Source organism: Asterias rubens, chromosome 6 (genome assembly GCF_902459465.1).
Source record: "Asterias rubens chromosome 6, eAstRub1.3, whole genome shotgun sequence".
NCBI classification, from domain to species: domain Eukaryota; kingdom Metazoa; phylum Echinodermata; class Asteroidea; order Forcipulatida; family Asteriidae; genus Asterias; species Asterias rubens.
In genome coordinates this window covers 18142028-18154731 of record NC_047067.1, presented here as the reverse complement: position 1 = coordinate 18154731, position 12704 = coordinate 18142028, and the positions used below count along the sequence as shown (strand labels likewise).

At 40.9% G+C, this 12704-nt stretch overlaps 1 protein-coding gene across 2 annotated transcripts in view; it reads right to left on the bottom strand.

Moving 5' to 3' along the window:
• LOC117291832 (sodium bicarbonate cotransporter 3-like) overlaps nt 1–12704 on the bottom strand; it is a 52021-nt gene that overhangs the window by 14207 nt on the left and 25110 nt on the right. The window contains exons 4-10 of one of the 2 annotated variants that reach the window (XM_033773763.1): nt 9544–9682; nt 8926–9086; nt 7021–7233; nt 6515–6538; nt 3503–3690; nt 1790–2132; nt 602–746 (exon numbers count right to left, since the gene is read on the bottom strand). In XM_033773763.1, coding sequence (XP_033629654.1) covers nt 602–746; nt 1790–2132; nt 3503–3690; nt 6515–6538; nt 7021–7233; nt 8926–9086; nt 9544–9682 — 1213 coding nt within the window. The remainder of the gene's footprint in view (nt 1–601; nt 747–1789; nt 2133–3502; nt 3691–6514; nt 6539–7020; nt 7234–8925; nt 9087–9543; nt 9683–12704) is intronic. The other variant, XM_033773764.1, reaches the window with a different exon arrangement.

Genomic DNA, 12704 nt, shown 5'->3' with positions numbered 1-12704 from the left:
GTCCAGTTCAGATTATTGACGATGATTATCATCAGGTAAGTCAGCCTGACATGCAAATATCTTATAACATCATGACAGGACCATCTTGCGGGTTGTACTTTCTCAAACCAACTTTGAACTTGATGTACATGTATGGCATTAGCTTTTGAGACAAATGGAGGGTGACATGCGAGGGACATTTTCACTGGAAGTTGTTTACATCACAACAAGACCATCCCAAACTACCCTTGCCAGATCGGTTACACTTTCTCAAACCAACTTTGAACACCATGTATGGCGTTTGCTCAAATAAGTGAAGGGCAAAACCCTGATCAATCAACTCTGAACAAGGACTACCTTTCCTGAGGGGCCGAGTTGAAATAAGAATCAGAGATTTGGGTCGGGTTCTAAACTTCTTGCTACCTCAACTTCGAGAAAAATTCAAATGGATATGATGGAATTTCTTGATTTGTGCAATTCATAATCATAGACGCTAAACCAATCTTTGTTTGGGAGAGATTGGCATTTGCCAGCTTGGTCTTTGCCTGATGTGGGAGTTTGCCATGTTCCCTTGATGGTAGATCATCTGAACAAACACAGCTTCATTGAGCTTGAGCCTTACCTTCCAGTGAAATCCAACCCCTCATGTTTGTTGTCGTCATCGCAACCTTCTATGTGTCCATTGCTTGGCTGATGACCGCCAAGCCGATTCGTCGCTGGGGGCGCTACCTTCGGTGGCTCAATACGTATGTCAGGATCCCACACACCTAAATCAGACCAATTTATTGTTAACTTCATTGAATATATTGAAAGCATGTAGGATTTGAAACCTTGCATGGTGGGAGTATAATTAGGTGAGGTTTTCGGTAGCACCATGTGTAAATCTCTGACAATGACAAATACACTTTTAATGGATGTTAAATTTGGAGCGGAAACTGCTGCTAGAATATAGGTTTTGAACAGATTCTAATGGGCAACTTGGTTAAAATTTTTTATATAGTTGGCGGATCTGAAACAAAAAAACAAAACAATTGAGTATTCTCATTGTGCTCTAGCAGTGGTCAGTCTACTGATTTAGGAGATTGTGATTATGTGAGGTCCAGTTCAGATTATTGACGATGATTATCATCAGGTAAGTCAGCCTGACATGCAAATTATCTTATAACATCATGACAGGACCATCACAAAATACCCTTGCCGGAACGGTTATACTGTACTTCGGTAACCAACTTTGAACTTGTAAGGCGTTTGGTATTAAGACAAATGGAAAATGATGGGTGCTGAAGTTGTCTATAGCCACAAAGAATTGTTTTGTGGGGCCTTTGCGAAACCACAGCTTTGGCTCCAGATTTGTGGATTTTTGATCACAGGAGTCGGGAAAGTATGTGTTCAATGCTTTAAGGCACTGGACACTATTGTAATTACTTAAACAAACTGTTAGCATAAAAACCTACTTGGTAATGAGCAATGGAGAGTTGTTGGTAGTATAAAACATTGTGAGAAACTGTTCCCTCTGAAGTGACGTAGTTTTTGAGAAATAGGTACAAGAAATTTCTCACTCAAATAATAAAAGACTTTATGCCTGAAGCCTGCTATTATGCATCTGAAAGCACACAAATTAATTTGTGCAACAAGGGTGTTTTTTTCTCTTGCAATTTCCTTGACAAAATTGAGTCAAAATGTTCACCGATTTGTTATATTATGTTGGGACACACCAAGTGTTTTTTGACAAATACCAAACGTGTGCAGTGCCTTTACAGTGCTCAATAGTCGTAGCCAAAGCCGCTAATTCGGATACATCCTTACATACCTGGCGGTAAGACGGTCACCTGGTCCATAAACTCATCAATCCCAGCCAAGAGATCCTCCACTGTCTTGGCCTTATAAGCGACCCCATGGAAGACCTGATCAGACATGAGCGTGGCGATGCAGCGGCCAATCTCATGGTACTTGGTCTCCTCTTCGGTATGGGGGCCGAGCATGATGAAGAGAAACCGGGTAGGGATGGGCACCTCTGTCAAATCCCCTAGAGGGACGGACTGGAGTAGGCGGACGAACGCGATGATCGGGCGACTCAGGAAGTCCACCTCACCGACGAGGACGTTGGAGGCTTCAGCACCGGGTGGGATCTTACGCATGAAGCTGTGTCTCGCCTGACAACAAAACAAACATAATATTTAAACGATGTTGGGACCACAGTTTAAGTGCTTACCACAAAAATCTATGCCTTGTTAAATCCCTTTCCATGGGTTATTTTGTAAACACCAGTTCCAGTCCTTAATGGAAAGGCTGCCACCATTATTTGTCATTTCACTCTGCTCAGCGGGAGGCAAATTTGAGATTCCAGCATACCAAGGCAGATTTTCAGCCGTGGCTCACAGCCGGTGAGTGTCTACTCAATTTGATCACTCGACAACGTCAAATCTGAGTACTCGACAAAGAAAAGACAACAACGGTAGTTATAAGAACCTTTGTTGTCTTTCCTTTGTCATGTCAGGATTTTATTGTGGCAATGAAACTTTCAAAGGAGAATGAAAACTCAAGAAGCTCAAAAAATAATACCAAGGCATGGGAAAATTTTACAGAAAACCAACAGGAACAAGGTAAAATGATTTCTCTTACGGCTAGAGTTTATATACACCTTAATGCTACATGTAGTCACCATGGAACATTGACTACTGGTTGATAAATAGTCACTGCAGGGGTGGGTTTCACAAAGAGTTACATGTAGGACTAGTCTTATCTCGAGTTAGGACCAGTTACTCGTCCTAACTTAGGACTATCCATGCAGTTTGTATATCTCCTAGGACTCGTCCTAAGTTAGGACTAGTCCTAACCCTTTGTGAAATCGACACCTGGCCCGATACTCCACAGAGGCAACAAAGGTGATTGCCTCCATGCCCCTGGTAATTGTTTTGGTGTCCTTGCTATACTACAGTAGAAATTGACAATTTCCTCAAAGGGTGCCCTTTACCAAGGAGAAAGAAAATGCCTTGGTGCCGTTGTGCTTTTAAAAAACGAAGTAGAAAGGGCCTGTCACTGCTCGAAATAGCCCTTACCTTTGTGTGCTCTAAGAGTGGTCAGTCTCCTGATTTAGGAGAATGTGACTTTGTGAGGTCCGGTTCAGATTATTGACGATGATTATCATCAGCTAAAGTCAGCCTGACATGCAAATATCTTATAACATCATGACAGGACCATCACAAACTACCCTTGCCAGATCGGTTATACTTTCTCAAACCAACTTTGAACTAGATGTATGGCGTTTGTTTTTGAGACAAATGGAAGAGGAAAGGCCCAAAACTATTTCATGGGACATTTTTTTACCTTGTTGTTATCAAATTTTAAAACCGCAAAACAAAGGATTTGAGTAAGATAATTATCTCGCAACTTCAACGACCAATTGAGTCAAATTATCACAGGTTTGTTATTTTGTGCATATCTTGAGATACACCAAGTGAGAAGACTGGTCTATGACAATTACCAATAGTGTCCAGTGTCTTTAATGGCTAGAGATACTCACCTTCATGCTAGTGGCGCTGGCCACTTTAGGGAGGTTATTTGCCGAGGCGGAGCTTTCCTTTCTGCCGCCGTTCCCTCCTCCTGAGGAGGAGTCTTCTGCTCCGTCTACAGCGAGGTGGGACCCAGAGCCGGAACTGTGTCGGTGTAAGAAGTTGGGCGTGGACGCCGCCGTGGTTTGCATATGGGCAGCTGAAGTGGGGAAAGACCAGATCAGAAACATTAAATGAAAACCGATGGACTTGAAGTGAGTTATTTTGGATGGGATGTAAGGCAGATGGTCCTGTGTGTGGTGTAACGCAAAAAAACCAGGGCACTTATCGAAAAAAGGGGTTCGCTCCGGTGTTCCTGGTTTGATTGACTGCATAGTGCGCCACAGCACCTTGTCAACCATTACATGGTGCTACAGAGCTGAGTCATTACTAACAAAAAAGTGTGAAACTTGGAAACAAATTCAAAGGTATGTTGAAATGATGCCATTTCTACCATTTGGTAACCCCTGGGGTTGTAGATTTTAAGGAGCTTTTGGAAACAGTATCCAAAGCACTACAGAAGTTGACAAATGAGCAGGATTTCTTTATATGTGGAACAAAATATTGTCTGATTTTCTTCACCAGGCCGACATAAAAAGTCTGAACTCAGCCAAAAGTCTGAACAATCTCATCCCTGTATGACATGAAGGATGAGGTCATATAATTCAAAAGAAGTCCCACATGAAAACACTCAATGCTGAAGCGCCTTGAGCGTCATTGAGTGATGGATATGAGCATTATAAAAGAAGCCACTCCTGTTTCAAGCTAAAGCCCAGGGGTGAGAGAAATTGCTGACAAGTAACTAGGATCCAGGGTCCAATTTCATAGAGCTGCTTAAGCAAAAAATTTGCATAAGCACGAAAATAGCTTGCTTATTTTACACATGTTACTGGCAAAAATTTCATGCCATGTACATTGCTTGTGACTAATATTTATCTGTTGTTTACTTAGCATAACAATTGATTGGAGTATTAGCCGGTATTTTGGGCCCAATTTCATAGAGCTGCTAAGCACAAAAATTTGCTTAGCGTCAAATTTCTTCCTTGATAAAAACAGGATTACCAGCCAAATTTCCAATTGTTGCATATTGCTAGTTACTGGTATTCAGCCGTTGTTCGCAAATCCGGAAAATAACGTGAAAATTTGGTTGGTAATCCTGTTTTTATCAAGGAAATAATTTCATGTTTAGCAAATTGTTGTGCTTAGCGGCTCTTCATTGAAATGATGGCATGTCCATCTTTTGAACACCCCTGGATTTATATATTCCAATGAGCTTTTGGGAACATTATTGCTAGAAAAGTAGATACAAGAGCATGGATTTTTTAATTTTGAAAAAAAAAAAAAAAAAAATACAACCTCTTGTCAGAAAAAAGTCTGAACTAGCTTATCCCTGAAGGCTGTTCTCGAATTGCGGCTGCAGCTGTTGCTAAGGGTATTGCTGTGGGCGTGTTTAGCTTTATTGCATGTTTAAGTGGTGGTCAAGCCACAGCAGTAGCCACAGCTGCTGATTTGGACCACAGCCTTCGGCTATGGCAAAAACAATGTCTTTGGCTAACACTGTGGCTAATGGGTCTCAGGACATACCCAAAATGAAGCTGTCCACGACTTTTTTAAAAGGTCGTGAGAAATCATTTTCTTTTTTCTTAAAAATGTGCATGATGGGCAAATGAGGTTATCAATAATGGTGAAGAACACCTTTGGCATTAATGTTTTCCAAGTTTTGTTTTTTGTTTTTTTTAAAGGGGAGGTTATTGGGGATTGGAAATAAATTCAAAATCACTAATGGAATAAGCATGATGCCATGCGTTAAACTGACTTTCAATGTTGTGCACACATTCATGGTGAGCAGAATGCAGCAACTGTGTGGAACATTGCGCAAAAACTTACATGATCAACTGATTGCTAAGAGAAGGGGTTCGCCCCGGGGTGTTCCTGGCTCCGGCTGCTGATTGCCTCGTAGCACCTTGTAAACCCTTATCAGGTGCTAACTAATTGGGTCTCAGAATTCATAACTTTCAGTAACCTATATTTCTGTATACACTAAGTGCCTTGAGTACCTTGTTGGTAGATACGTGCGTTATATAAGACTTTGATATTATATTATTATATTATTTTAGGTGTTTGTTTGATTGTTTGATTAATTTTAAACAACTAGTGAATTTTAAAAGATCATCCAGTAGCAAGTTCAAGCGAGGGACTATAGTTGACAATTGTCAACCATTGGTCGATTTTGCCTGATACCCAGAATGGATTACACACATAGGTAACCATGGTACATTGACTAGTGGTTGACAAATGGTCGCTGCTGGAACTAGCCCTTGGGTATTCTCATAGTATTGTGTGCTCCAACAGTGGTCAGTCTCCTGATTTAGGAGAATGTGACTTTGTGAGGTCCAGTTCAGATTATTGACGATGATTATCATCAGGTAAGTCAGCCTGACATGCAAATTATCTTATAACATCATGACAGGACCATCACAAACTACCCTTGCCAGATCGGTTATACTTTTTCAAACCAACAAATGGCGTTTGTGTTCGAGAAAAATGGAAGGTGACATGCGTGGGACTATTTCATGGGAAGTTGTTTAACTCATTTGCAAATAAATTTTAAAGCCACACACAGTTGTTAGCAAGATTTTAAACTTTGCATGATGCAAAAACAATCTTGTAAGCTTTGTGGAGACAACATGCCCATAAAACTCTCTCAATTTTAACTCGGCATTTTTACAATCAGCATGCTCCAATTATATTAGAGCAAAAATGCAAAAGCAAACAAATGATAAGGCACACAGCCCCCATCAGCAGTAACTTCCTTTTATTTGTTAAATATTATTGGCGCAGTAAATTGAATTTAATTATCAGGATGTTTACAGTTAGGCAGCCAAGAAAATTGCAATGCTTCAAATCAATTTTAAACTGCATGTATGGATGATTTGGCATAATGCTGTGACACAAGGGTGGTAACAAAGTGCCTGTTTACATACCCAAGAGTGGTGAGATTTGAGCGGCTGCAAAAAGACATATATTATGAATTTGTTTAGTAGATATGTACACTGTACACCCAAACTAACCATTAGAGACAACTTATCACCATTCTCCAATACATTAATGATACTGGTCTATATACAGATACATGTAAACCCCATTTGTTTCAGTATGAGTAGATTCTGTTCATTTGTGAACTTGTCTTGCTATTTATTCTATCCGCCTAGAGTGGATTTTCAGGAATTTTGAATCTCAGTTCTAAAAAGAACTGTCCTGCTTTGGCGGAAGCTACACGTAGGAAACCGGCCCAGACTATGTACTACTGTCGCTTAGTGGACTTCAGGTTGTTAACTTTACTGCTGCGAAGTGAGTTCTTAATTGGTCTCAATGTTTTGACTACCCTACTCTAGTCATCAATATCGATCAGTTCCTAAACTGGGCCGAAAATACTGGTAGAAGGAGATCTTTGGGAGTTTAAATCCAAAGAATCAGGACAATAACCCACCTTGTTCCATGCTACTGCCAGCGCTTGCCGATCCAGACAGACTCCTGCCGATGTCCGTCAGGGAGCGAATCATGGGTAAGATGCTACTGCCTCTCTTCTCTCTGTGCTTCTTCTGCCACTGATGATGATGCTTACGTAGAAGAGCTTCTCGCACCTGGTCACGTTTCTCCTCCTCTAGCTGGTTGGAGGCGACTAACTTGTCCAGGACGAGATCTGGTGAAGGATAAGAAAGAGAGGGAAGGGGATTTTTTAGTCTGTGTTTTTAAGATAATACTAATTGGAACAGTTGTGGAATGAGAGTCAGGCATTCATTTTTTGGATTATGTTAGTTCCTGCTTACACTGATGCTACAATTTTCTGTACATTTTCTGTACTGTTTTCTCCAATATGGTGCAGTAGGGGTTTTCCTATGTCACAGAAAGTTTGCCACCTTCTACCCCCCTGTCCACGCAATTGTTTGTGTGATGATGCCAAATTATACAATGATTGTGTTTGTTTTGTTGGTTTGTTGGGTATTCTCAACGTTTTGACAAGTGTGCTCCAACAGCGGTCAGTCTCCTGATTTAGGAGAAGCCGACTTTGTGAGGTCCAGTTCAGATTATTGACGATGATTATCATCAGCTAAAGTCAGCCTGACATGCAAATATCTTATAACATCATGACAGGACCATCACAAACTACCCTTGCCAGATCGGTTATACTTTCTCAAACCAACAAACGGCGTTTCCTTTTGAGACAAATGGAAGGTGACATGTGCCAAACTATTTCATTGGAAGTTGTCTGGCTCAATTGTAAATATGTAAACAAAATATTGTCAAAGTGCTTTGGACAGGCATGGTATTTGACCCTTGGGAAAAAGTCAGAACAGTTTGTGGAGTTCAAAGGCTGAATTGTGTACATGTACACATGGGGGTAGGCTTTAATAAGGGAATAAAAGAGTGGCGACAAATTCTTAAACGGCCGGTTAAAACCGGCAGGGTCAGGGTCGTGTGATCACCTCAGCAAGTCATATTTTAAAGGAAGCTTTCTACAATCATTTTCTGTAAACCATGTAAGTTTAATGTAAATCTGTGGACTTTTGTGTTTTTTGTCTTACAAAAAGTACCAAACCCTTTAAAGTTACCTGATGATCAGGTGATTACTCAGCCTAGTTTTGTTCTGTCCTTCCGTCGTTCCAGCTGCAACTACACCCGCACTCAAATCATTATATTTGCCCAGGTACCCCAATGTCATCACATTTGTCAAGTACTGAGTGATCACATATTAACTCAGGGGAGAGAGTCATTGCTGAAGACAACATCTGAACCTCGGATCAAGATTTTGGCGGTGTCGTCAAAGGATGACATTTTCAACTTTTGGCTACCCCTGGAGTTATAGATTTCAACGAGCTTCTAGGAACTGTATCCTCAGCACTAGAGAGGTAGATCATAGAGTACGACTTCTTCGTAATTGGAGAAAGGGTTGTTCACCAGGTAGACATAAAAATGTCTGAATTCTGTGCAGTCAAAAACTTTCTCATGCTGCAACCCACCTTGTTTGTTTTGGGGATTTCCTTTAACATATACTAAAGATCGTCTCAGAAGGTTCTGACAATGAGCCTGGGTTTCCCTCTATGTCTTGCAGACACCTCTCAGAGAAATCCCACCCCTGCCACTGATTTCACAAAACTTTACACAACTGCAAAAGTCCACTTGCACAATATTTGTTGGATAAGTCCACCTACAAAAAAAACTTGCTCAAGTGAACCTTATAGGCAGCTGCGTAAAAATAGTCAAATCTGCTGCAAGCCTGGGCTTCCCCCTTGGTCTTGCAAACACCTCTCAGAGAATTCCCACCTCTGCCACCGAGTTCACAAAACTTTTGCGTAAAGTTTTGTGAAATCGACTGCAGGTCTGCATACATTACCTGCAATCTGCACCAGATCTTCAGCTTCCATGTCTAAGCACACAGTGCCGTTCATCAAGCAACTTCTCAACTCAAAGAGACTGTGTAGAGGTAGCGTGGCGACGTGAGGCTTACTCCATCGATCCGCTCCAACGTCAACATCCTCCTCGTATTTAATCCATCTGTTCAAGATGACAACAACAACAATTTCTTATCAATGGATATTGCTTATTAATTTATAGTAGACAACATGCACACCACAGAGCTGCATTATCTGCTTCTTACCATCAGGAATATTTTTTAAACAATCAGGGAGATATCTAAAGTTATATTCAACATAATAGGGAAAATATTTCCATAACCAGGGAGATTTTTAAATTTGTTAATCAGAATATGGAAAGATTGGTTTACATTTCAGGAAACTTTCTGCAGAATCAGTGAAAGTTGGCAGGTCTGATATCATCTAAAATGCCAGATGATTGGAAGTCAAGAAAAACATATGAATCAAACAATGACTTACATGTATGCATGCATGATTTTCGAGGCATGTTTATTTGGATCATTATATTCTACTAGGTAAACTATCTTTCTAACCATTTGCATTGAACCTCCCGGAAGAAAAGAAAACCCTGCTCTCACCTAGCCATCTCTTTCCATGTTTGCTCCTCCCCGTCCTCACCAACGGTCAACTCTTCCAACTCCGTAAACACCTCATGAGATACGTGCTCCTCATCACATTCATCTCCCAGGATGAACTTGACCCTCTGTTGGGGTTGCTCTGCGAGGTCAAAAGGTCAAAGGTTACGATTAATAATTATAATAGTGGCTTCTTATATACATGTAGCACTCTTATTTGTCACTCAAGGTGCTTCAACATATAGTATTTTCCGAACCCACGACCCTTGCAATTCTAGAGCAGCGTCTTACCAACTAGACTACCGAGATTGCCCAGTAGCTAGAGGCAGTTCGATACACACATCGGTGTATGGGTAAAAAAACAAAGTTATTATATAATATGGCAATCAATTCATCACTTGGCTGGGGGACACTCATGGCGCTGAAACATTATTACCCCTGGTCACTGGACCATTTATTTCTTTCCTTAAACCATCTCAGCTCCCTAGGGACTATCCCTTGGAAATACGTATGTAGCACACTAAGCTAAATCAATCACAATAATCATATTAGCTGCCACCACAGGTACTATTTACCCCTTGATGGAGAGGATCAATTACAGAAGAGTGTTCAGAGGACACAAATGTCATGACCACGATTTGAACCGACATCCTTGATAACTTAACCACCAGAACTTGAGTCTGATGCTCTAAAATGCTCGGCCATGAAATGCCACACAAAGGCACAGATTCATACTGTACATGTATCTACATACATGTATATATACATAGAATACTAATACTTCACGGAGGAACAAAGGCGAAGTAGCAAATTATTATTTTATTGGGGCCCTTGGCTGGGTTTTAAACTTCTCCACAATCCAAACTATGCGGCGATCCAGCTTGAGTTTATCATTGAGAATTCTTCAGTAATTATGGGATCGGACAGAAGCCAAAGTTTGGGGGGGGGGCAGGGGTTACAACGTTGATATTTGACAAGTAATTGGGTGCACATGATATGTAAGTCAAATGGAGAACTGGTATAGCAGTCTTGTACATTGTAATTAGGCATCTACTGTACTTCGGTCTTGTTACGGCAAGGCAATTTTTGGAGGCCTGATACATTGGGCTTGAAAGGGCATGGCATTTTTTGGACGCCAAAACTCTTCATTCTTGTAAGGGCAAGGCAGTTTTTGGGGGCCAAATTCTTCATTCTTGCAAGGGCAAGGCAGTTTTTGGAGGCCAGATTCTTCATTCTTGTAGGGGCAGGGCAGTTTTGGGAGGCCAAATTCTTCATTCTTGTAAGGGCAAGGCAGTTTTTGGAGGCCAGATTCTTCATTCTTGTAGGGGCAGGGCAGTTTTTTACTTCTTCATTCTTGCAAGGGCAGGGCAGTTTTGGGAGGCCAGATTCTTCATTCTTGTAGGGGCAGGGCAGTTTTTGGAGGCCAGATTCTTCATTCTTGTAGGGGCAGGGCAGTTTTTGGAGGCCAGATTCTTCATTCTTGTAGAGGCAGGGCAGTTTTTTGAGTCCAGATTATTCATTCTTGTAGGGGCAGGGCAGTTTTTTTAGTCCAGATTCTTCATTCTTGTAGGGGCAAGGCAGTTTTTGGAGGCCAGATTCTTCATTCTTGTAGGGGCAAGGCGGTTTTTGGAGGCCAGATTCTTCATTCTTGTAGGGGCAGGGCAGTTTTTTGAGGCCAGATTCTTCATTCTTGTAGGGGCAAGGCAGTTTTGGGAGGCCAAATTCTCCATTCTTGCAAGGGCATGGCAGTTTTTGGAGGCCAGATTCTTCATTCTTGTAGGGGCAAGGCAGTTTTGGTAGGCCAAATTCTCCATTCTTGCAAGGTAGTTTTTGAAGGCCAGATTGTTCATTCTTGAAAGGGCAAGGCAGTTTTTGGAGGCAAGATTCTTCATTCTTATAAGGGCAAGGCAATTTTCTTTGTGCAGTATGAAAGCTTGTACCTTTCCCATTCTATAGATATTTAATATTCAAATCTGCGTTTTGGGGGTTTCCTTCATACGCATTGTTCTTTATGTTCTTGAGTGCCCTACAAATGTTCAAATTCAAGTCGAGACTTGCACATTCTACTTACAACTGACACCCCTACTCATGCAATATAGAGCACACCTTCTGTTCTGAAATGAGTGTCCTTGGTTAAATTACTATACACTAGAAGCTGCCTCTAGCTTAGCCCTCCATCCGAAGGTCTAAGTAATTTAAATGCATCAGATAACATCAGCAATTAGCTTCTTCTTCATTTTTTTTCCTCAGGGTAAATTGCAGCGAAAACTACTTTTTAATGGAATGAGGGCTGCGTTCATGAAACTACTTTGGCCTCATTAGGGCGCAGATATTAGTGGGAGGTGGGGGGTGAGGACATCGCCATGCGTTGACTTTGAGCAGGTAGTATAATTAGGCTTTTAGAGTCAAAGCTATTAAGCTATATTAAGAGCATTTATAAGACTTTGTATCCATGAGTTATTTTTGAAGGCTATCTCCATATCTGCGATTACATTTGCTGTTCCAAAGTATGTGCTGTATGTTGTTCCCAATCGTAGCATGCGGTAAAACAAACAAATGTTTGATATGATGGGTTTAATAGGCCCTTCTTTGATACAGCATTTTAGTATAATGAGGTGGTTTTTGTTTTAGCACGTGCGTGTTTGTAAATATAATAGACAATAAATTTGCATCGGGGAAAACAAATTTTAATTTTGACTTTTTACCCAAACATCCTGTGAAAAAAACCTATATTCTTTTTCCCTGATGCAAATTTAACATCTATTATGTATTGCTTAAACCGCTGCCGAAACATAGGGTTCGAACTGCCCCTAGCTCCGGGCAGTCTTGGTAGTCTAGTTGGTAAGACACTGCTCTAGAATTGCAAGGGCCATGGGTTCCAATCCCACACAAGTAATGTCTGTGATATTTTTCTCACGAGACTCGGGAAAGTACCGAGTATACAGTGCTTACACACATCGGTGTATGGGTAAAAAAAAAACACGAGTAAATTTGTAATTTTTTGGCAAATGTTTTGTAATTGTTTGCCTGTATGGCAGATGTTAATAAGAGGTTCCATGGTCGAATTCAGTTTTGCAAGGCAATCATTTTCAAAGAAAGTGGGAAAAGAATAATGTTGTGGGAAAAGAATAATGTAGTTTTGTCAAGATCCCAAAACTTCCAAT